This window comes from Phacochoerus africanus, chromosome 8, assembly GCF_016906955.1.
Source record: "Phacochoerus africanus isolate WHEZ1 chromosome 8, ROS_Pafr_v1, whole genome shotgun sequence".
NCBI lineage: Eukaryota > Metazoa > Chordata > Mammalia > Artiodactyla > Suidae > Phacochoerus > Phacochoerus africanus.
This window is the reverse complement of record NC_062551.1, coordinates 87,573,526-87,598,543: the sequence shown is the minus strand read 5'-3', so window position 1 is coordinate 87,598,543 and position 25,018 is coordinate 87,573,526. Positions and strand designations below refer to the sequence as shown.

The window sequence follows — 25,018 nt, the reverse complement described above, 5'->3', positions numbered from 1 at the left end:
GGAGTCCAGGCAGCCTAGACCCTCAGGGATGAGGGTGCCCCTTCGCCATTAGCACTGCAGCAGAAAAGCCCGGCCCATGGAGGGCAGGTAGACATAAAGAGCTGGGCTCCTACAGCCCGTCCCAGAGGCTGACAAAGGAGGGGAGGTGACAAAGGAGAGTGGGAGGGGAAGGTTATGAAGGGAAAGGGGATGGAAATGAGAAAGAGGATGTGATGGAGAAGAGGAGATGCAGGAAAGGTTGGGGTGCAGAGGGGGGAAGGAAAGGAAGGGAGGGAGGGAAGGGGAGGATGTGTGGAAGCCTTGATGCTGGGCAGCAGGGGACGAGGGGCACCTGCCTCCAGCTGCTGTGCCCTCTATTCCATCCATGAAAATCTTTCCAAAATAACCATCTGACCATGTCACGGCTCTGTTCTAGACCCGCCAGGGCCTCCCCATCATCAGCTTATGCCTTCATTGCCTCTCTCCTGCTCAAAGACCCTGCATGGCTCCCCTCTACCCTGAGGATAGAGTCTGGTCTCCTCACCATGGCCCTCAAGGGTCTGTGGGACTCTGGCCCCACCCATCTTTCCAAAGGCAACAGAACCTCCGGACCCCCCCGCATGCTCTCTCTGCACCCCAGCCACACTTCATTGCCCACTTGTCCTCCAACACCCTGCCCTCTTTCTCTTGCTCACAGGCCGTGTCCTCTCCCTTGGGCATTTTCGTTCCTCCTGATCTGGGTGCCTCCCACTGTCCTGACGGGTGCACTGGCAGGTGCTTTCTCAGTGCATCTGTGCTGCCTGCCCCTTCCCCCCACGACTGACCCTGGAGCTCCTTAGAAGCAGGCTGTGTCCCTGCCCACCACGCCCCAGCACCCAGCAAACCCCAGTCTTGTCAGTAGCTCTTTGGTATCCCCAAAGTGGAAGGAGTGGCTGACCCATGGTGGGGCATCGCAACACCAAGAGCAGGCTCGGGGCCCCAGCCAGGAGCCTGTCCACGCCTCACTGGCACCTTCAGAGGTGGGTGGGCCGCTTCACCTGCTGGGAGTGGATGGGGCTTTTCCATCTGATGAATGAGGAGCCAGGGGCCCAGAGGGCAAAGACTTGCCCAGAGCCTCACAGGAGCCCCACATCTTCTGCAGACGAGCAGATAAGGCCTGCCTGGCCGACCCCAGAGCGCGTGCTCCTCCCACCATGATCTGAGGTCTAGGGAGTGGTTAGATTCCTCTCTGAACTCCTCCAGCAGCCAGCCCAGGGCAGGTACGAACCAACCATGGCAGGAAGAAGAGGAGGGTGGTGACAAGTTCTTCAGCAGGACCCTGGAGGCGGGTTAGAGGTGGCAGGACCTCAGGGTGGGCATGGGTAAGCTGGCCCAAAGACTGCCTCTCAGCCACTCCGCATGACCCCCTCCCCACCCTGACTCTGGCCTCATCATCCCCCTTGTGGACACGGCCCCAGGCCCCCCTTTTCTGACCTCCCAGGTTCCCTTTTTCCAAGCCCCTCCTTCCTCTCTAGGCCCCACTCCCAGGATCTCCATGAGCCAGGGGACAGAGCCCAGGCCTCTCTGTCTGCCTTTTGAGGCCCCTCATGGTCTGACTCCTACAGAGCAGCACCCCGGCCCCAACATTCCGTTCCCAGCCCCCACAACGGTCTCAGCAGGGACAGGGCTCATCCTGAGGGTGGGGAGGCACAGACATGGGAGGCACACGCACTGGCTTCTTTATTGGCAGAGTCTTAGAGACTCAGTAAGGCACAGAGTCCAGTAGGGGGACAGGGCGCCCTGGGGGACGTGGTCAGGAATACCTGGGCCTAAGTGCTGGGCACCCCATGGAGGCGAGCGCTCCCCCTCTCTGAGCAGCTCTCAGCATTTCTCTCCTTCAGGACCCTCTCCTGGGGAGCCTTAGAACAAGGGGCCCTTTTTTCCCAAGAGGGCAAGTGGGGGCAAGGGGAAATGAGGCAGCTGGGGGAGCGGGGGAGCAGGAGGGACAGGCCTGATGCTCCTCCTCCCCGAAGGCACTAAGAGGGTCCCAGCTCAGGGGCATGTCCCGGAGGTGGGGCAGGGTGAGGGCTCAGCCTGGCTGTCACTGAGCCCCGAGGCACCAGGTGGGCTGGCTGCAGGGGGCCGCCTCAGCTGAAGTCGCGGTTGGGCAGGAGGAGGGGGGCTACCAGGGTCCACAGGTAGAGGAGCAGCCCAGCCCAGCTGGCACAGATCTTCACCCACACGGCGGTCCACGTGCTGATCATCTTCCGGGTCTCACCGGGTCTGGAACACACCACCATCCCAGTGAGCCTGGTTCCTGATCCCATGACCTCAGTCCTGGCCTAGACTTCACCTCTGGCTCTTACCCTGTAACTCTAGCCGGCCCCCATCTCTGATACTTTTGACACTTAGCTTTAAGACCCTACATTTAGCTCTTGACCTTGAACCACAGACCTGACCCTGACCTCAATGTCAACCTTGACCCCAATCCTAGGCTGTCATATTGTGACCTGATTCTGGTCACTTACTTTGCAATCTTAATTCTATGACCTCACTCCGGTTCTCTGACTTTGGCACCCTGAAGCTCCTGACTTCAGTCCTGACCTCTAACCTTGACTCTGACCCTCAATCCCATCCACAACCCTATCCCTGACCTTATAACCACAGTTCTTTCCTTTTCTTTCTTTTTTTTTTCTCTTTAGGGCAACTCCCATGGCATATAGAGGTTCCCAGGCTAGCGGTTGAATCGGAGACATAACTGCCAGCCTATGCCACAGCCACAGCTACACCAGATCCGAGGGACATCTGTGACCTACACCACAGACTGTGGCAACGCTGGATCCTTTAGTCCACTGAGTAAGGCCAGGGATAGTGGTTGGGTTCTTAAACTGGTAAGCCACCATGGAAACTCCTCACACAGTTCTGATATCGCTGATCTCAATTCTGACCCTTGGCCCATAGGCCCCAGTCCTGGCCGCTAATCTTGTTACTCTGAACTTAGCTCCTTGGCCTGGCCACTTCAATCCTGGCTTTCTGGCCTCATAACCCCAATTTTAACCAAATGACCAAAGTTGTAATTTTTTTCTTTTTTTTTTGCTTTTTAGGGCCGCACCCGCATATGGAGGTTCCTAGGCATATGGAGGTTCCCAGGCTAAGGGTCTAATAAGAGCTACAGATGCCAATCTACACCACAGCCACCCAGTGCAGGATCCGAGCCACATCTGCAGCCCACACCACAGCTCATGGCAATGCCAGATCCCTGACCCACTGAGCAAGTCCAGGGATCAAACCCACAACCTCGTGGTTCCTAGTTGGATTCGTTTCTGCTGGGCCACAATGGGAACTCCCAAATTTGTGACTTTATATGGCCCCAACTCTTGACTTCATGATTCCTATTCTTGACCCTGTGGCTTTGACTCTGACCCTATACCCTAATGCTAACCTTCCAACCATGAATCCCAAATCTGACCCCATAACCCAAATCGCCACCCCTGATCTGTAAATCTGGTCTGCCCTGCGCAGACCCACCCTCACCACCTGTGGTCCACACTAGCCAGCCAGGCACTTAGCAAAGGTACCAGCTACTGAGCAGACGAGGCACTGGTGGGGAAACTGGGGCACAGATGGGGCGGGCACCATGGTGGGTCCTATGGAGACGCCTCCACACCCAAGCCTTTGGCAGGCAGCAGGAAAACCCCACAGGGGGCAGAGAAGACAAGCCATGTAGCCCACTCCACACGGGCACTGAGACTCCGTCCTCGTACCTGTACCAGTTGGTGAGTGTCATCATGACATGCAGAGAGGCCAGCACCAGGCAGAAATGGAAGAAGGAGTAGCTGTAGGTGACTCCATCCTGCTCGTTGTCGAAGGCCCGGCCCTCGCTGGCTGTCATCTGCTGCTGCTGCGTGGCCTCCAGCACCGGTGGGCACTCCTCCGTCTGCATCAGGCTGTTCACCTGCCGGTGGTCGGAGGAGCGCAGGCTGTGGGGGAGGTAGGAGGGAGAGCGGTCGTCACTGCCAAGGTGGGCAGGTGGACAGCATCAGAGGCCTCATGCCCACCATGGCACTGGTCATAGTGGCTGTGGGCCCCAGGGTCCCTGAGCCTTGGGAGCCGGTGGCCTGGTGGCCCTGGGCCCAGGAGTTAATAAAGTGCTTTGACTCCCAACTCTACCCGCACTCCCTGTGTGACCTTAGGCAAGAAACTTAACCTTTCTGAGCCTTGGATTCCTTGTCTATAAAATCAGGGATAACAGTACCTCCCTTACAGGGTTGCTGGGAGGATTAAACAGAATAAGGATGAGATGCCCCTAGCACTGTGCCTGGCATAGAGTAGAAACTAAATAAACGGACCCTGGTATTCTGGTTGTTCATTTGCCTTCTCCATGAATATGCACTGAGAACCTAGTACTGCAAAGGACCATAATGAAACGGAGCAGGATTCTGTGGGGCTCCTGGGCACAAAAGCCATTCTGTCCCCCATTTTTGGTTTTTAGGAAGTGGGCCTCATTCAGCCTCCATGACCTTCGCTGAGTTCCAAAGGGTAGGTTCAAACAGTTACAAATCAGGGAAGGGAGAGGATGCAGAGACCAGGGAGGAACAGTCCAGAAACAATAGTGCAGCCTTGGGGCAGGGTCCTGTCCCTCCTCGAGGAATATACATCACAGTATCTCTGAGCTCTTCTGCAGAACTAACATCCCCAACAAATGGACGACGTGAACTACTTGATGAAGCATCCTTCATTCCAGGACCACCAGAACCAGTCCTGGGAGCACTAAACATCAGCTTTGAAGAATGAAACCTTGCATCTACCCTAATCCTTACCTGCGGGCCTATTCTCCACTCCCACAACTAAAAAACCAACTCCTGGAGTTCCCGTCATGGTGCAGCGGAAATGAATCCGGCTAGGAACCCTGAGGTTGCAGGTTCTATCCCTGGCCTCACTCGATGGGTTAAGGATCCAGCGTTGCTGCGAGCTGTGGTGTAGGTCACAGATGTGGCTCGGATCTGGCATTGCTGTGGCTGTGGCATAGGCCGGCAGCTATAGCTCCAACTGGACCGCTAGCCTGGGAACCTCTATATGCCGAAGGTACGGTCCTAAAAAAGACAAAAATACCAAAATAAAGAAATAAAAAAAAAAAAAGCCAACTCCTATTCTCTCCCAAAGGAAGGCACAGTCTTTATGTCATTAGCCTGCTGTGATCTCCCTTGCCTGGCAAAACAATAAAAGCTATTTTCTTCTTTAACCCAAAACTCTGTCTCCACGTCGGCGGACAGAGGCCAGAGTTTCTACAACAATACCAGGTACTACAGGCACTAATAATGTTCATAATAATGTTCATTTGCTCTTAAATTTGTTCTTTTATTTGTTTTAAGGAAGGATTGTTACCCATTGCCTCCCCTTTATGTTCATAATAAAGAAGAATGATTTTTTTGTCATTGCTTTTCTATAATGAGGTCTTGATGTTTTTAACAGTATTTAAAACACTGTATTTGAGACACATATCATTTTGAAAATCCAACCTATATCTTGAAAAAAAAGGGAAGGAGTTCCCGTCGTGGCACAGTGGAAATGAATCCGACTAGGAACCATGAGGTTGTGGGTTCAATCCCTGGCCTCGCTCAGTGGGTTAAGGATCTGTCGTTGCCGTGAGCGGTGGTGTAGGTCGAAGACAACAGCTCAGATCCCAAGTTGCTGTGGCTGTGGTGTAGGCCAGCAGCTGCAGTTCCAATTTGACCCCTAGCCTGGAAACCTCCATATGCCGCAGGTGCGGCCCTAAAAAGAAAAAAAAAAAGCGAAATAAGACCTAGACCCCAGTCCACCCCATCACACTGAGAAAACACCCCCTGCTGAGCCTCAGCGCACCCCAATCACCAAACACAGTGCTGAGAGTTTAGTGCACATGAGCCTCGATCTGGGACATCAAGCTGGAAGCAAGAGCCATCACCAGTGGCCTTGGCTCTTGTGGCTGCTTATGCTTCTTTGCATCCTGTGTTTTGAGAACAGTGCTAAAGGAAGTTCCCGGTGGCACAGTGAGTTAAGGATCCAGAGTCGCCTCAGGTCACATCTATAGAACAGGTTTGATTCCTGGCCCAGGAACTTCCACATGTTGCAGGTGCAGCTAAAACAAACCAAAACAATTGTGCTAAAGAACAGACAGGCCCCGGGTTCTGAGTGAGTATAAGAAACATCAGGAAGCACAATTTTGTGTCCAGGTGAGGGATGGAGAGGGAGATGGGGAGGGATGGGGTTGGGAGGTGGCGGAGACAGGGCAGTGGGCTCAAGCTCCATAGCCACTGTGTCATGGCCTCGGACAAGTGGCTGCTCCTCATTGAGTCTCAGTCTCCTCAGAGGTGACATGGGCCCTTCCAGATCAAAGGGTTCCAAAGGACTCAAAGGAGATGACAAAGAAGAGATATATATACGTGAAATGCCCCAACTTATAGAAAATATTTTTGTTGCTGTTGTTTTGTCTTGTTTCTCTTTTTAGGCAGCACCTGTAGCATATGCAAGCTCCCAGGCTAGGGGTCGAATTGGAGGAGCTGCAGCTGCCAGCATGCAATACAGCCACAGCAACACCAGATCTTTGACCTACACCGCAGCTTGTGGCAATGCCAGATCCGTAACCCACTGAGCAAGGCCAGGCATTGAACCCACATCCTCATGGATACTAGTTGGGTTCTTAACCTGCTGAGCCACAACGGGAACATCAAGAAAATGTTTTGAAAAAGGTCAAAACAAAACAAGCCTCAAAATGTACTAGCTCAGGGGCCTGGAGGCAAGTGTGTGGCCCACAGACAAATAGGCACCACCCAGGACAAATGACCAGGGGAGCAGGGCAGAGGTGCCCTCCAGGGAGTAAAGGGCAAATACAGAAAGTGGCACCTGAAATATGCTGGGCAATGAGGCAATAAGTGAGTCTGCCAGAGTCAACATAACCATATTCAATGTTATCATCCAGTGACACAAATCAGCCGCCCACAGCCACCCAGCTGTGCAAATGCTCACAGCTCTTTGTAATACCAGCAAACATTTATTTGGCACCTACTACTTGCCAAGTTCCTTTCTAAGTGTATATATATATATACGTATATATATATATATAAGGCACTGTAACCCTTATATATATTGTAACCCTTCAGTGATCCAAGGAAGCAGCTAGTATTTTTATTCCCATTACAGATAAGGAAACTGAGGCACAGAAAAGTTGAGTGACTTGCCCAAGATCACACTGCTTGCAAGCAATAGTGCCAGGTTCAAATGCAGGCAGTCTGGCTCCACAGTCCACACTGATAAGCACTGCTAAGATGCCCCTTTAAAAAAGTCCTCAGAGTTCCCGTCATGGTGCAGTGGAAACAAATCCAACTGGGAACCATGAGGTTGCCGGTTCGATCCCTGGCCTCACTCAGTGAGTTAAGGATCTGGTGTTGCCGTGAGCTGTGGTGCAGGCTGGCAGCTGTAGCTCTGATTAGACCCCTAGCCTGGGAACCTCCATATGCCAAGGGGGTGGCCCCAAAAAGCAAAAAATAAAAATTAAAAAATAAATTAAAAAAGTCCTCATGTGGAGTTCCCATCGTGGCTCAGTGGAAATGAATCTGACTAGCATCCATGAGGATGCAGGTTCGATCCCTGGCCTTGCTCAGTGGGTTAAGGATCTGGCATTGCCATGAGCTGTGGTATAGGTAGCAGACGTGGCTCGGATCTGGCGTTGCTGTGGCTGTGGCATAGGCCAGCAGCAGCTGTAGCTCCAATTTGACCCCTAGCCTGGGAAGATACATATGTCTCGAGTGACGCCCTAAAAAGACCAAAAAAAAAAAAGTCCTCGTGATCTTAAGAATAAGTTGCTCGTTCTCAGGGGAGAGTGTGGGGTCACAAGCCACAATAAAGAGCATTAGAGGTTATCATCCTTTAACTGAAGAGGAAAGTGAAGCTCCAGAATGTGAAGCCACTCACCTCCAAGACCACATAGCAGATGAGTGACAGAAGCCTGTACCCACTGGCCCTAGTCCAGGCTCCTGCCCTGGCCCCACAGCTGCCTGCACCCAACTGAGCTGGCCGTGTAGCAGCGGGTGTGCAGGAAAGGGCCCTGGGCCAGAAGGCAAGTGCAGCCCCGCCTACACTGCCACCAGCACAATGCAGGGGCTGGATGCACTGCCTGCTGAGGGCGCCTTCCAGTTGGGAGTCCCGGCTCCCACATTCTCCCCTCACTTCTGGCTCAGGGCTCCCAATCATGATTCCTTCTGAGGAGCCAGCCCCCACCCTACCTGATGAAGAGGGTGCACAGGATGAAGACAACGAGGCCCACGATGCTCGGTGCGTCCCACCACTGGGTCTCATAGCCCTCGTGGCCTGCCAGGGCCGTCCAGTTGCCAAAGTGGGTCAGCAGGTGGGGGTTGCATTTCTGGTCTGTGGATGGGAGCAGGGTCATCCTCAGCCCACACAGGCCAGGTCTGAGTAGCCCAGAAGCCTTGAGGATGGGCTCAGATGGACAGACAATGAACAGACAGACACACAACACACCATCCAAGTCCCAGGGATGGTACTTACTCCAGGAACAGCAGGCATCCTCCCACCTCCCTGAAGATGAGGTCTCACAATGAGTTGGGGCTGGGATAACCCAGTCACCTTTGAGGGTCTCCAGCTCCCCAGAGGGCCACTGCTGGCCCAGGAACAAATCCAGGCCTCCTGGAACTCAGGCCTATACTCACCAGGGACATTGGATAAGGCCAGCCAGGTGACAAACATGGTGTAGAGTGTGATGACTGAGGCCTGCAGCAGACCGGAGTTGGGCTGGGCATCCTGGCAAGAGGTGTCCATCAGTGTGACCCCTGCCCAACCCAGGCACACCAGACCCCACCCAGCCCACTCTCATCCAGCCAAGGGACCTCAGAAACCCCCACCACCCTGGGGCCATCCCAGCTCACACCCTTTAGGAAGACACACCACTCAGGCCACCCATCGCCCACCTCACCCACCCAAAAGTGGAGCCATAATTCTTTCACTTTTTTTTTTTTTTTTTTGCTTTTTAGGGCCGCACCTACGGCACATGGAGGTTCCCAGGCAAGGGGTCCAATCAGAGCTACAGCTACCCACCTATACCACAGCCACAGCCACGCCAGATCCAAGCCACGTCTGCGACCTACACCACAGCTCACGGCAACACTGGATCCTTAACCCACTGAGCGAGGCCAGGGATCGAACCCACATCCTCATGGGTCCTAACTGGGTTCTTTAGCTGCTGAGCCATGATGGGAACTTCCATAATTCTTTCTCTTAACAGATTTCCCCACTTGTGCCTCTGCTGAGAACCCTTCAAGGGTGTGTCTCTCACACTCTGAGTTAAAGCCCTCCTTCGTTTACCCCATCTTCATCTTCACCACCCCCCGCCCCCAACCCCTGGCGGCTGCCTGCCTCCTCCCTGCTGACTACCCCCCAGCCACAGTGGCACCTACCAAATCCTCTCCGACCTCAGGGCCGTTGCCCTCTCCCAACATGTTCCTCCCCCATATCTCTGCACCAGCAGCCTCTCTTTAGTATTCAGGCCTCGGCTCAAAAAGGACCACCTAAAAGGGCCCCCAAACCCTGACTGCAGCAGCCCCTGGCCCTGCCAGCCCACCTCCCTTTTAGGCCATGCCCTCTTTTACTTTCCACATAGCACTTACTATAAAAATTACCTCACCTGGCCTCCTCTCCTACTGGGTTTTCTTTCCCACCCCTTCCCAAACACATTTGAAAATGTGAATCAGAACCCTGTGATTAAGAGCACAGGCTCTGGAGCCAGGTTCAAATCCCAGCTCCACCCCTTACTACTGTGCGACCTTAGGCAAGTGTCTTTACTCCTTTAAGCCTCTGCTTCCTCATCGGTAAAGTGGTGGTGATGACGGCGCTAGGATAAATGACATGATAGATGCCATGAACTGTCAGCTATTGTTGTTCTTATTCCTCTTCCTAACAGCTGTAACCCCAACAGCTAGAAGAGTGCCTGGTACACACGGGGTGCTCAAGAGGTATCTGCCGAATGAATACTGATTGCTGTGTGACCTGGGACAGGAGCATCACCCTCTCTAGGCTTCAATTTTCTCACTGGGAAATGGAGGCTCTGGCCAAAAAGGAGAACTCTGCTTCTGTTAAAGACTCTCAAAGACTATCTAGCTACCTCTGTAACCCCTGGTGGGCCGATATCCTAAACCGTGAAATATCACTGGACTCAGGAAGCTTTCTTAGCCCCCACCTATTATCCCAGATGGTCTGAGATTGGAAACTGGAATTGCACCTTCTAACATCACTTCTTGAGAGGACTAGGAATCGTCACTCAGGGACCCTTCCTAATGTTCACCTGATTTGCATAAAAACAATCATGACAACAAAATAATGATAACAATAACCAATGTCTAATGGATATTCACATGTCAGGCACTGTTCTAAGTGTTCACGAACATGGTCTCAATCTTGAAAATAACTCCAAATAGTGTTATTATCCCCATTGGACATTAGAAGAGAGAGATACAGAGAAGTTAAGGCACTTTCCCAAAGACACACAGCATGTAAACATGTGAGCCAAGACTCTAATCCAGGGAGGCTGACTTAGGAGCCCACACTCTTGGCTCAAGCCCCTGTGACTGAGAGCCCCAGCCCCAGGACCCCAAGGTTCCTACAAGAAGTCGCACACACTGAAGGGCCTGGTTTCAGGCAGGCAGGAACAGGCAGGCTCACCTGGATCTTGGGCAGGACGGCGACTATGGAGACGCAGACACAGAGAGTGAGGTTGAGGCCAATGAAGACCTTGCTCTCATAGCAGGCGTCGGGCTGGGTGTAGTAGACGAACAGCAGCACCACGGCCGTAATGGACAGCGCATAGAAGAGGAGGGTGAAGAAGAAGAGGCCTGGGCAGGAGGGGCAGCGGCAGATGGGTCAGGAGGCGGAGGGACCCCCAGTCCTCTAGGGGGCTTGTCTGGCAGTCCTCCTATCTCAGGCCCCAGCTTCCTCTTTCCAGGAGCATCTCCTAAACGTCCATCTCCAAGCCTTTGCGAGCTCCTGCCCCCCCCCCCCCACCGAACTAAAATGATTCACTTGCTGCAGCTAAGGTCACCATAAAAACAGGGACAAGGAATACAGAAGTCTTTCGGAAAGTGAACTAGATGCACGGTGATCAGGGAGTTGAAAACCAAACCAGCCCTCAAGTGAGCCTTTCTTTTGATCTGTTCAGAAGAACTGAAAGAATTGAATAGGGAGGTGTTCTGCCACAGGGGTTTCTCTTTTTTCTTTTTGTCTTTTTAGGGCGGCGCCTGTGGCATATGCAGGTTCCAAGGCTAGGAGTCGAATTGGAGCTATAGCTGCCGGCTACACCACAGCCACAGCAATGCCAGATCTGAGCCTTGTCTGCGACCTACACCTCAGCTCACGGCAACGCCAGATCCTTAACCCACTGAGCGAGACCAGGGATCAAACCCGCATCCTCATGGACATTAGATTTGTTTCCACTGAGCCACAACAGGAACTCCCTGCCACAGTGGTTCCAATGACCAGGTATCATTGGAAGTCTGGTCTGGCTGTGCGCGGCCTGTCCTGCAGGGACTGCTCCACCAGAGCACTCCAAGGCCTCTCCAGTGCAGCTCTCCTCCTATCCTCCTCAATCCCGCCAATCAGCTGCCCCTGTGCCCACACACCCTTCCCTGCAGCTGCCTTAGTCCGCGAGGCTCCTGCCCTAAGGTGGGAGGCAGCTTGAGATACCCTCCAGGTCTTCATTCAGCTCCAGGGACCCCAACTTATCAGGTAGCCCAGCCCCCACATGAGGAAACCAGGGCGGCACTGACCTGCATACCAGGCTCGGGAGTCACACTCCTCAGCCTTGCCCAGCCACCGCTGGTTCCAGGAGTGCGCAAAGTCGATGAGCAGCACCAGCTGGATGAGGAAGAAGACAAAGGAGCCCGCGACGCCAAAGTAGAACCAGACTAGGTGGGGAGAGGGGAGGGAGGCGAGGGGGTCTGGCTGTGGGGCAGCAGCCTGGGGCAGGCACCTGCCCTGGTCTCCCTCACACTTATTTTATACATTCAACAATCATTGGTGCCACGCCCTGCCCTGGGGACACTGAGAAGCAGCAAAGACACCAACCCCCCTTCAGGGAGCCCCTAGCCATGCACAGATGGGTCAGGTCTAAGAGGGTTCCCCCACCTCAAGTTGCCCAAAGGCCATATGGCCAAACACCAGTGTACTGTGCCCTGGGGAGGGACCAAGAATCCAGCCAGCAGCCTGGGGTTTGCACGCAAAGCACATCCCCTGCCGTTGCTCCTCCCTCTGGAAACACCACCTCCTCCCTCCTGGAAGCTCCCATCCCTCCCCTCCAAGGCCACCTACTGTTGGAGAAGGAGCCATCAGGGATGTAGAAGGCACCCACGGTGATGCCCACGAAAATCAGGAACTTAAAGAACCAAAACCTATGGGGGGAAGGGCGAGGAGAGCTGAGTAGGGGGCAGGGGCTCAGGCCTGAACCCCAGACCCCCATCCCCAAAGAGCAGGTACCAGGAGAGGGAAAAAGAACTTTCTGAAAGTCTGAAGGGCACAGAAAGTCTGTACTGGCCCTAGAAAAAGCCCCAAGGGGCAGAAGGAAGGTTCAATTAAGGGTGAGGATGGGAGTTCCCGGCGTGGCTCAGTGGTTAACGAATCCAACTAGGAACCATGAGGTTGTGGGTTCAATCCCTGGCCTCGCTCAATGGATTAAGGATCTGGCATTGCCCTAAACTGTGGTGTAGGTCACAGATGTGGCTCAGATCCCACGTTGCTGTGGCTGTGGTGTAGGCCAGCAGCTACAGCTCAGATTAGACCCCTAGCCTGGGAATCTCCATATGACGCGGGTGCAGCCCTAGAAAAGACAAAAAAAGGGGGGGTGAGAATGGTCACCTGGGTTGGAACCCCAACTGTGTTACTAAATTGCTGTGTGACCTTAAGCATGCTATTACCTTTTTTTTTTTTTTGTCATCTTTTTAGGGCCACACCCACGGTATATGGAAGTTCCCAGGCTAGGGGTCTAATCAGGGCTACAGCTGTCAGCCTACATCACAGCCACAGCAATGCCAGATCCAAGTTGCGTCTGAGACCTACACCACAGCTCATGACAATGCTGGATCCTTAACCCACTGAGCAAGACCAGGGATCAAACCCACACCCTCATGGATACGAGTCAGGTTCACCACCACTGAGCCACAATGGGAACTAAAAGGCTATTATTGCCTTTTCTGAGCTTTGTTTCCTCATCTGAGAAATAGGAACCACTAAATGAGCTGATTTCCATGTTGTGCCCTCCTAGCTTCAGCAGCTCCTAGGTCTGAGGGTAGGGTCTGGAGATGGCTAGAGACAGGCAGAAGAGGGGGGAAAGCCGCCGTAGGAGGGCCCCTCCTCACCCGTTCTGGATGGCGGCCCTGGGGTCTCGGCTGCTGCGCACGCAGATCATGAGCAGGGTGAAAAGGCAGAAGAAGGCTGCCATAGCGAAGCACATGCGGTAGACGGCGCGGTGGCCGAGCAAGGAGCCGCAGTCGATGTGGCCCTGCAGGATAACGGTGGACCCGGTCCCTTCCTCACACACCCAGGGCAGCTGTGGAGACAGACAGAGCAGCTGGAAGGTCGTGCCCCACCAAGAACTGGGTGACTCTGCCCAGGGTGCCAGGCAGGAGGCTCTCCCGGGAGGGCTGGACAGGAGGCAGCCCAAGCCGCTCACCTCCATCCACCGCCCACCTCCATTCCCACCCAGCTTTGCGGCTGAAGTCAGGTGAGGGAGCCCCCAGGGACAGACTCCAGTTAGAACTTGTTATTATCTGTTAATATCCCTACTATTGTCCCCACAGCCCCAGGAATGCAGGGCACATGGTCCAAGGCAGGATTTCCCAATGTGCTGCTGTCCACACCCGCTACAGCAGCATCCCCTGAGCTTCCGCTGGCCTAGTGAGCTGGAGTCTCCAAGGTGCAGTCTGAGATTCTGCATTTCTAGGGAATCCATGCCTCTACACACACTAGTGTGTCAGAGCCTCTGGCCTAACTGTCCCACTGGCTATGAAACACTGAGATAAAAGAAAGACTCAGGATCCTCAAACTGGGCTTATGCATTACAGCAGGCAAAGCATGTGTACAGGTATAACTGAATCACTTTGCTGCACAGCAGAACTTATCATAACATTGTAAATTAACTATACTTAATAAAACTTTTTAAAAAGTGAAAACGAAATAAAGCAGGGAAAGCTTGCCCTAGGCCAGTGTCTGGGGGGGGACAATAATGAGTTGTGAGATTTCCCAAGGGGACCATGGCTTATGAGAAAGAAGAATCCCCATGTGGGACTCAAACCCACCCCCACATGAAGAAATAACCCTCCCATCGCCAAGCCTGGATCACAGGTGTACTGGACACTCCCACCCGCCTCTGGATCAGCTGGGGCCCCAAGCCTGGCAGCGGAGCCTCCCCTAGAGGCCAGGTCCCGCAGCGGCTCACCTTGTAGAGCTGACTCTCCACGCCGGGACTCAGCATAATGATGGACACCAGCACCCCCAGGAAGAGGAAGGCCGTGAAGATGAGGCGGCTCAATGTGGAGTTGTGGCTGCAGGGGCAGCAGCTGCACAGGATGCAGGGGGCAGAGCCGCAGAGGCAGGATGCCTGGGGGAGGGCAGGGGACAGCGCCTCATTCTCTGCCTCCTCTCCCCTTCCCTGCCCAGGCATGCAGCACTCACCAACTGTCCATGCAAGACCTCCAAACCTACGCTGAGCCTGCCTGTGCCCCACCACAAAGGGGAATATCTTTTCCCCTGACGTCACCCCATTTAACTTTCAAGCTCAAGGGGGAGGTCAAGGCTGGGAGAGGCTGGAAGAGGTGGGGTCCCACGAGGACACACAGCCAGTAAGCAACAGTACCAGATTCAAACCTGGATCTATTTCAGCACTCGCTTCAGAGAGAGAGAGCTGGGGCCCCACTGTTTCTTATTTAGTAGGAAGCAGAGTGGGAGAAAAAAAAAATCCAGGAGTTCCTGTTGTGGCTCAGCGGAAACAAATCTGACTAGCATCCATGAGGACACAGGTTTGATCCCTGGACTTGCTTAGTGGGTTAAGGATCCGGTGTGGCCATAAGCTGTGGTGTAGGTCGAAGACACGGCTCGGATCTGGTGTTGCTGTGGCTCTGGTGTAGGCCAGCAGTTATAGCTCCCATTCGACCCCTAGCCTGGGAAACTCCACATGCTGCAGGTGTGGCCCCAAAAAGAAAAAAAAAAAATCCAGGAGGCCAGTTCTGTCACTGATTAGCTATGTGACGTTTTACTCAACCTCCCTGAACCTCAGTTTCTTCTTCCGTAAAATGAGAATCATAACAGTACCTACTTCTCACATGACCATTCTAAGGATGATATAGGGATTTTTTTTTTTTTTAATGCCACACCTGAGGCATATGGAACTTCCCAGGACAGGGGTTGAATCGGAGCTGCAGCTGCCAACCTACACCACAGCCACAGCAACTCAAGATCTGAGCCGCACCTGAATTCTACGCCACAGCTCACAGCAACATGGGATCTTTAACCCACTGAGCGAGTCCAGGGGTTGAACCATATCCTTATGGATACTAGTCGGGTTCTTAACCCTCTGAGCCACAACAGGAACTCCAAAATAGGGATTTTAAATTAGAACTCCCTCAGGCTTTTTTCCCCCTTCCCAGCTTTATTTTTCTCCAAAGGATTTCCTACCACCTGATTGGCTTCGTAGTTTGCTTCTTTTTGCCTCCCTCCCACTGAGAGCAATGCAAGCCGCACCAGGGTAAGGGTTTTTGTCTGTCTTGTTCACCATGGTGTCCCCAGAAATGGGAACCATGCCTGGCACATCATCAGGAGCTCAGTGACTATCTGTTGAACAAATGTAATGTGTCTGGCAATGAACCAGGCATATGTTGAGACCTCGAGAAACAGCAAGCGCTGATAAACCAACATCTGCCAACTGAGTGGAATGAAGAATGTGAGAGGCTCTGATATCCTGCTTGGGCTGCACCAGTTTGGGAAGGCAGCGTCCCAGCCCTTTCCCTCTCAGGCTCCTCTGCCCTCTGTCAGCCCCTTTCCTCCCTGGGGCTGGCTGAAATCACTTGGGAGCTGGTGATGCCACACTGTTCACAGCTCTAGCCTCACTCCTTGGGGGCCAGTTCTACAGCCCTGCCTTGGAGGAAATAGGGCCACACCCAGATTTATCTCATAAACTGTTTCTCTTCCCCCAGATTGCCCAGCTCTCTTTTCCTTTTTCTTTTTCCTTTTCTTTTTTGGGCGCCCCACGGCATATGGAGTTCCAGGGCCAGGGATCAAATCCAAGCTGCAACTGCAGTTGCTATCAACTCCAGATCCTTTAACCCACTGTGCCAGGCCAGGGCTCACACCTGCAGCCTGACACTGCAGAGACACCACTGATCCCATGGTGCCACAGTGGAAACTCCCAGCCCCACCTCTTCATTCAGGTATTTAAGAGTCTAGAGGGCAAGAAAGACACAGGCCCCACCCTCCTGGAGCATCCAAGAGCAGGAAAAATACTCCACAAATGATTATACCCATCATGGCAAGTTCGAAGAAGGAAACACATGCTGCCACAAGAGTGACTGGCAGGGGCCTCGTTTAGATTGGGGGTGGCAGGTCACTTCCCTGAAGAAGTGACATTTAAGCTGAGAGCTGAACAATGAAGATTCACTCTCCTGGCCAGAAGGAAGGAAGAGTGTTCCAGAGAGAGGGAACAGAGCCTGTGGTGGCTCTGGGGCTGGCAGGAGCTGGGCACGGGAGGAACGGAAAGAAGGCCCTGTGGCCAAAGTTTCAAGAGCAAGTGAGTGGTAAGGTCGACCAAGTGTAGGACCCAGGTATTCGTCCTGTGAGCACTGGGCATCCACTGCCACTGGGCATCACTTCCCAAAGCCAGGAGGGACAGGAAGAGCCTTAGCTGAGTGATCAGCTTTGGGGAGAGCAGGCTGAAAAGGGCTCCCTGCTCCTCTGAGACCCCAGCCCCTGCTCTCTGGACTTGGCACAAGTCCATTCTGCCTGAGGTGCAGCTGCCTTCCCGTCTCCCTGTCACCTCTCCCCCAGACAGGAAATGCCACTGGAAATGTGCTTTCCTACCCATTTCTCCCACCCACAAAGCCAAGGACAACACAGATGCTAAATGAATGCAGAAGGACATTTTTCTTCATGACCCATATCATAATGGTCCACCCATGCAGCAACTTCTGGTTATATCTTGCAGCCCCACCCCGAGCCCTGAGCCCTATCCATAGCCACCTTCAGGGGATGGTGGTGAAAAGATAAGGAAATGACAGAAAAAGTATTTTATAACCCAAAAGTCATTCTGAGATCAGAGAGGTTAAGAAACTTGCCAGAAGTCACAGAGCAAGTGGACACCATTGCTGAGATTCAAGTAACAATAGCGAGAGCCTCCCTTTATGAGATGAGTTACTCTGTCCCAGGCACTTTGGTAGGCACTTTGTCTAGATTTAAGCCTCACTGACACTGTGAAGTGTGTTATAACCTCCCATTTACGAATAGGGAAACAGACTCAGAGGGGTGACATGACCAGGGTCACGAAGCAAACTAGATGAGTAGCTGGGATTCGAGGTCACATCTGTCTGCACCAGGGCCTGCTAAATCATGGATGGCAGTCTCATTTAATTTCAAAACACCCCAATGATGAAAGCAATCCCGTCAATGCCCAAGAAAACCAAGAGAGACCAATAGGCAGGGATCCCAGAAACCAAGTGCCCAAGGAACCAGGTCAGGGCCTGGCTCTGGCTTGTTACTATTTCAATTGGAGACATTTGACACCCAAGAAAAGCTGTGACACCGCAGTCTGGGAGCTGGCCTTTCAATTCACTCTGGTTCTTGGAGATTGAAATCCAGGTGTGCCTGATACTTGAAACCTCAGGATTTCCAAGGATCTGGCCGGTAGCCAGAGAGACCAGGTCAGGGGGAGAAAAATGCACACAGCCAGCCAGCTGCTTCTGGAGCATCCTTGGAACTGTTCTACATTCTGACTCCCACTCCACCTCTGGGGATCACTCCCAAAAGAACCTCTTCCTAAAGAAGTATGGTCCATGGGAGTAAAGGCAGACATGTGCACACACACATACACGTGCAAGTCCACTGTGGCATTGCTCACACCCGGAAAATAACAGGGGAAAGCTGAAAATATATGCCCATCAATACAACATGGTACTCCCCTAAGAGGGAATCTCTCTGCTGGATGGAACGGATGTGTTGGTAACCCTTAAATGAGTATTTGTAACTAAACATGGTTACATATAAATTATATATTATAAAGTTGACTTTATTATTTAAAAATAAAGATTTTAAATTAAGAAAAAAAACTAAAATGGGCACAAAGTTTTAGGTTGTATGAGCTTATTAGAATATCAAGAAACTGCAAATGACCTTAATGTCCCAAACCAGGGGACAGTGGTGGCCTAGTGACTCCAAGGAATGTTACAGAGGCAGGAAAGATGAAAGCCACTAGACTGACAGCAATACAGGTTCTGCTTGTGATGCAACAGGAAAAGCCAAGGCAGACTACGAAATTGTTCCTGCACTCAGATTACAGGCCCTGCCCCCCTCCCCAAAAGCACTCAGGGGAAAGGCAGCCATGGAAAAGCACCAAAACACTAATACTAAGAGCCTGGCTGATACAGATTCTTAGCACCAGCCAGGCTCTCAGAATAGAGAACATGAGGAGTTCCTGCTGTGGCTCAATGGGTTAAGAACTCAACTAGTATCCATGAAGATGCAGGTTCAATCCCTGGCCCCGCTCAGTGGATTAAGGATCAGGCGTTGCCATGAGCTGTGGTATAGTGGGCAGATGCGGTTTGGATCTGATGTTGCTTTGGCTGTGATGTAGGCCAGCAGCCGCAGCTCCGATGCAAACCTTAGCCTGGGAACCTCTATATGCCTTGGGCACAGCCCTTAAAAAAAAAAAAGGAGAACTCGCAACTTAAGAAACCCCTGAGTCTTAGCGTCTTTGAGCTGCAAGGGTCTGCGGCACCCCAGAACTGGCGGAGCCACCCTAGACAAAACACAGGAGCGAAGAGGTCACCCAAAACTACTCAGAGCACACAGCGCAAAGAGGCAAGGGGCCTTTCTTGACCCTGCCACCAGCTTGCAGCATGACCTCAGACAAGGCTCTTTTCTCCCCCGTGGCTTCTGGGCAGGGCTGTGCAGTGGCCTGGAGCCCATCAGAGAGTCCCGGGTTTCATCTGCTTCCCCACTTCCTTGAATGTGGTCTCCAAGAGTCTATCACTCACAAGTGCTGATGGAGCCACCACTGCGCGCCAGCATCATGCTAACGACCTTCCCGAGCTGAGGGTTCTGGCCACGGTTCTCTCCACTACATAGACAAGGAGAGAGGCGCTCGGTCACCCATCTGGAGGAGGCCAAGCCAGGACCCAGAACAGTCAGTGTGACCCAAAGGCCTTTCACATACCCTCTCCTCTAGAAGGCTCTCCCTAAGTATTTCCTGAAGGTCCAAATCACCATGGGTGGGCTTGGCTGGAGACTCCCATCCCTTGTGGGCCCACCTCATCCCCTCCCAGCCAGGACTCATCTTCCGCCTGGTATAAATGCTGACCAAGAGAGCCACGATGTGCAGATGCAAATGCATCATGGCGGGAAGGCTACAAAAGTCTTCCCCACTGACCCATGTATTCCAAAATGTTCCCCTGGAATTCCCGTTGTGGCTCAGTGGCAACAAACCTAACTAGTACCCATGAGGATGCAGGTTCGATCCCTGGCCTCACTCAGTGGGTTAAGGATCCGGAGTTGCCATGAGCTTCGGTGTAGATCACAGACATGGCTTGGATCCCCATTGCTGTGGCTGTGGCATTGGCTGGCAGCTACAGCTCTGAGTCAACCCCTAGCCTGGGAACTTCCTTATGCTGCTGGTGTGGCCCTAAAAAACAAAAACAAAAAATTTCCCCCTGAAGATGCCTGGCAACCTCCCCCCCCATTAGAACTTCACTCCTGTGTGGCAAATGTCCATTGAAAGAGGCTGTTATTATTAACTGCACCACTTAATACTGTGTGGCTGTGGGTAAATCACCTTCCCTCTCTGATCCAGCTTCCTCAGCTGAGAAATGGGGATAATATTAACTTCCTCATCAGGGTGGTTGTGAGGATTAAATGAAGATATGTAGATATAGATATACAGCGCTCACTACACTGCTGGGTCTGGGTTACTACTGGACAGTTCTGGGCCTATAGTAAGGACGCTATAAAATTGGATAGCTGTGTCATTCACGGGACGGTAATGGGATGGTAATGGGTAAAGGGCTGAGCAGGCGTCTGGCCTGCAGTAAGTACTCAGTAAATGTCAGAGGTCAGAACCCCAAGGGGAGGCCACTGATAGGAAGAGCAGGTCCCTTGCAGATGTCTTAGATACTCACTAAGCAAATCTCCCAATGCCGCTCTGGGCCAACCCTGTCCCTCAGCACCCAGGATGGGACGGGAGGGAAGATACAGTCAGAAGCCTGGACTGAGAATCAGATTTTTTTTTTTGTCTTTTTGCTATTTCTTTGGGCCGCTCCCACGGCATATGGAGGTTCCCAGGCTAGGGGTCGAATCGGAGCTGTAGCCACTGGCCTACACCAGAGCCTCGTCTGCACAGCTCATGGCAACGCAGGATCCTTAACCCACTGAGCAAGGGCAGGGACCGAACCCGCAACCTCATGATTCCTAGTCGGATTCGTTAACCACTGCGCCACGACGGGAACTCCAGAATCAGATTTTAATCACGACTGGGCAGTTCCTCCTCCTTTCACTGTGCAACCTTAGGCAAGTCAGCTAACCTCTCTGGGCTGCGGCTTCCTCTCATTTGTAAACTAGGTATAGGAGCAGGCCTGCCAGGTGCCTTCTGATTCAGCATTGCAGGAGTCTGACTCAGAGAGCAGCACTTGGCTCCAGAAGAAATTCTCCACCCACCTTTCTAAAATGATAACAACAATACCTCTTATTTGGAGCAATCACTACATGTCAGGAACAGGGCAGGGCACTTTTAAATTTTCCCAGCAGCATTATAAGGGCGGCAGACCAGGAGGCAGAGGCACAGGGAAATGGCAAGTCTCCAGGCAAACCTCCCCCCACTGCCCTCAGGCCAGCCCTGTGGACGGAATTCTAGTCCACACTGAGGAAACTCTCCTTCCCCAACTGGGAAGCAAACCCTTTCCGGCCACAGCCCCAGTCCAAAACTTGGTTTCATTGGGCAGGGAGGGATCTCAAGGACCAGCTCTTGATTCCTCCTTCTGTGGGTGCACACACACACACACACACACACACACACTTCACAGAAGGGAAAATGCACGCCCAGAGAGGACAAGAGTCCAGGGACCCACTCTGTAGCCTCTCTGTTTAGATTTCATTCTCAGAAAATGGCTGTAAATCTCTAGATGCCCCAGCTCTCCGCCCCTACACCCCCATCCTCACACACACACAAATCAGGGACAAAGGAAAAGAAGTCTGATTTTCAGCAGCCAGCAGACGGCCCCCCTTTCTCCGGGCTCCGCTTTGTGTGGGGCAGAGCGGGAGGGGGTTGCCTGAAAGAACCTTAGATCTACTGAGGGGAAGAGGAAAAGGAGAGGAGGCTGGGAAAGGCGAAAGGAGAAGGGGCCTCCCAGCCGGGGTCTGGCTGATGCTCCTCCCCTCTGCTGGCAGCAGCCCCAAAACGGAGGCTGACTGTTTGTCAGGTCCCCAAGTCCAGGCGACCAGGTACTCCCTCCCCCTGCACACCCCAACCTCCCTCAGTTCCCAGGTTTTCCCACCCAGAGTTGGGCCAGTGGCAACCAGTGCCCAACTCACTCAACACTGGCTTAGAAAGGGGGGGAGGGGGCTTCCTTCCCACCCCCCACCCCCCACCCCCCACCCACTTCAGCTCTGGGGCCCACAGGGGAAGGGTCTGGGGCTCATTAGGGAAGTGCCCAGGAGTTAGCCTGAGCCAAAATGAACCAGACACAGACAAAACACAGAGACACGGATACACTGGACCGGCTAACAGACCCTGGGGGACAGACACCAAACTGCAGAAACAGACAATGACACACGAAGAAGCTTAGGTGGACAAAGACAGGCGGACAAACGAAGGGACCCACAGATATCAGACACATACAAATGACAGAAGTAGAACGGCAGGTACAGACAGACAGAGTGACTGACACTGCCAGAGAAAGAGAAAGGCGCACAGGATAGAGACAGGGGCCGGGCAGGCCACACAAAGAGTCAGAGCGCCCGGGAGGGGAACGAGAGGCGCCCCGCCAGGACGACAGCAAGTTGAGCTGGGGACGCAGCACCCACCCCGACCGGGGCTCTGGGCCTCCGTCTCCCCAGTTCCCGGGAGGCGCGCCGGCCCCGGACACTCCCCTCCCCCGCCCGGGCGCGCCCCTCCCCCTCCCCTGCGGTAACCTGAGCCCCAGACACCAGCCGTCCCCCGGCGCCCGCGGGCCTGGGATGGGGGTGGGGAGACTCGTTGAGCTGGGGGACCGGAGGCACGAGGAGGCGGGGTGCGGGCCCAGAAAGACAAGTTTGGAGGAAGGAAAAAGAAGAAACTATTTGGAGGAAGAAGACGGGGTAAAAGTGCGAGGCCGAAGAAGGGGCAGGCGGCCCGGACTCACGCAGCTGAGAAGGGAGCAGGCGCCCAGGCAGGCCCCCATGTCGGCGGCGGCTCAGGGCGCCGGGCGCGGACCGAGGGGCGCGGGATCCTGTCAGGCTCGGGGCGCCCCGGGCTGGCCCCGCCCTTGGCCCCGCCCCGGCACGGCCCCGCCCCCACCTGCCGAATCCGCTCGCGACTTTCCGGCGGCGTTCGGGGCCTCCAGGGACTCACCTGGGGCAGGTGCGCTGGGCGACCGTAGGGAAAGTGGGGGGACCGGGGATCCCAGCGACCGCGCAACCAGATCCGACTCTGGCCCGGGCTCATGTCCGGATCCAAAGTGATGGTTTGGAAATAGTGAGACCTGGGGTCGGGTCCCAGCGAGGCCGCGACGCGACCTCACAATTCCCCCACTTCACCGCAGGGGGCAGAAGCCAAGAGACGGTCACCCCTTACACCTCAGCCCGTGGCCTAGAGACTCTCTGCCCAATGCCTAAGTGTTGAATGATGAATTGTTGCACAAAGAAATGGGCAAGTCATTTCACCTCTCTGAGCTTCAGTAAAGCGAAGATACCTACCTAAAAGGGAGCCTGTTACCACACATAGTAGATGCTTGCTCTGTGCGCTCCCTGTCCCAAAACCTGGCCTCCCACTCTTCCATCTGTCCTCCCCTCCATCCCCCTGTTCTTCAAGCTCTACTGACTCCTGTCTCGGACCACATGCTCCCTGGAGCCACTCCCACTGGGCGGCTCATCACTCCTCAGGGGTGCCCAAACCTGGCCCCCAGCTCAGGAGGTCAAGAGCGGTGAGTGGGTTACATGCCTGCTGGATGGTCCTACAGGAGCAGGTGAGAGAGTCCCAGAAGCAGGGCTCTGTAATTACTCTCAGTTCACCTTCCAACCCTCTCCTCACTCAACCATAGATGGGATAATGTTAGGGAAGAAAATCTGAGTGCCTCAACGCTGGCCCCAGGGCCAAAGATCCAGCCTGACTACTTCCTTGGTGAATCATGAGGTGCGAGGCTTGGCCATTAATTGTGCCAGGACTGTTCTGCAAACATACCCTGCAGTTTCCCTCCTCCACACTTTTGTCCACAGGTTACCCTCCCCCTAGAAAGTTCTTCTCTTTATCCCCCTCTCTATGCATCAAAGCCTTGCTCACATCCCATATTTTCTCAGTGAAGAGAACCACACACACCCCAAACCACTACCCGGCCCCATTAGGAATAAATAACCTCCTCCTTTGCTGTGTTTCTACAACACGGGACTCCTTTACGGCCTCACGAATAACTAAAGTTACCACGCAGCTCAAGGTCATACTAAACTCTTTCACCTAAATGGTCCCGTTCAGGGCCTACAGTAACCCTGAGAAGTAGATTAACTCCCACTCCATCCCAATCTACAGATGAGGAAACAGGTTCAAAGAATGCCTAAATGTTTACTCCAAGCCCACTTTCCTCATTCCACTGTCCACTGTGATGGACAGTCTGATTCAGAAAAAGCTCTTCCACTGTCACCTTCTACCCAGCCATCCTCTATGCCTGGAATGACACCACCCAGCAGTCTGAAGCAGGCCTTCTTGTGGCTGTCCTTCCCAGGGTCACCTTTTTTTTTTTTTTTTTTGGCTACTCCCTCGGCATGTGGCACTTCTGGGGCCAGAGATTGAGCCTGCACTGTAGCGGTGACCTGAGCCACTGCAGTGACAACACCAGATCCTTAAACCACTAAGCCACCAGGGAACTCCAGAGTCAGCTCCTCTTGCCACTTCTGCCCCAAGGGCCAAATTTTCCACCATTCAACCCCTCCTTTTCCATGACCTGGTCCAACAGAAAAATGCCCAAGACCTCAGTGAGCAACACCTGAGACTCTTGTTCTGTCACCCCCTCTCACATCCTCTGCCACCCTGGGGATCACGTCTCCCTGCATCTCCACCCCTTCCCTGAAATGGGCGTGGATAGCCGGCTTAACCTCAGAGAGCAGTTGTGAGCATCCCGAAAGCATTGGAAGAAACAGGCAGTTATCTGAAAGGAAGGAGGGATTAATAGGACTGCAAGTGTAGAGGGACAGCCTCGGCTGAGTTTTTAGATTGAAATTTCCCAGAGCAGGGTGGTGTGCTGCCTTGTCCTGGCCTCACTCCACCCAAGATGGAAGCAAGCTGGGCTCTCACATCCCGCCATCACCCTACACAGAGGGGCAGACCCATCCTGCAGACAACTCACTCTGTAACCTTGTCTCGGTGCCTCCTCTTCTTTCAGCCTCATGCTTCTCATCTGTAAAATGGAGATAATCGTGTTTGCTCCAGCTATCTCAGGGGACTATCCAGGAGATGAAATGAGGAGGTGGATAAAGTGGCTTCATTTCTTGGTATCTTGACCAGCCCACTGGCCTCTTTCCCAGTCTTGACTCTCTTGCTGGAGGCCAGAATCACGATGACACCTCCAAAGGCAAGATCACAGTC

The 25,018-nt window shown here is 53.4% G+C and overlaps 1 protein-coding gene across 2 annotated transcripts; it reads right to left on the bottom strand.

The window, feature by feature from the left end:
* Positions 1-1,674: 1,674 nt before the first annotated feature.
* SERINC2 (serine incorporator 2) lies at positions 1,675-24,830 on the bottom strand. Of its 2 annotated transcripts, none has more exons than XM_047792999.1 (10): positions 24,780-24,830; positions 14,432-14,593; positions 13,353-13,543; positions 12,310-12,389; positions 11,769-11,906; positions 10,669-10,838; positions 8,664-8,754; positions 8,220-8,361; positions 3,723-3,938; positions 1,675-2,241 (listed from the first exon to the last, which is right to left on the bottom strand). In XM_047792999.1, the coding sequence occupies exons 1-10, from the start codon at positions 24,828-24,830 to the stop codon at positions 2,106-2,108; spliced, it is 1,377 nt and encodes a 458-aa protein (XP_047648955.1). In that variant the 3' UTR covers positions 1,675-2,105. The 2 variants fall into 2 exon arrangements, with proteins under 2 accessions (XP_047648955.1, XP_047648956.1); XM_047793000.1 differs by lacking the exon at positions 24,780-24,830 and adding an exon at positions 22,587-22,777.
* Between the last annotated feature and the right edge of the window lie 188 nt (positions 24,831-25,018).

What these genes read in the sequence shown, in the direction of transcription:
- SERINC2 (XM_047792999.1), bottom strand. Translation starts at nt 24,830, where the DNA reads ATGAGAAGCATGAGGCTGAAAGAAGAGGAGGCACCGAGACAAGGTTAC. An exon ending in CTCCCGAGCCTGGTATGCAG is followed by an intron (nt 10,839 to 11,768) that starts GTCAGTGCCGCC and finishes CCTCCTGCCCAG; the next exon opens with GCCTCTTCTTCTTCACCCTC. An exon ending in CCGTCCTGCCCAAGATCCAG is followed by an intron (nt 8,755 to 10,668) that starts GTGAGCCTGCCT and finishes ACCTCTTGCCAG; the next exon opens with GATGCCCAGCCCAACTCCGG.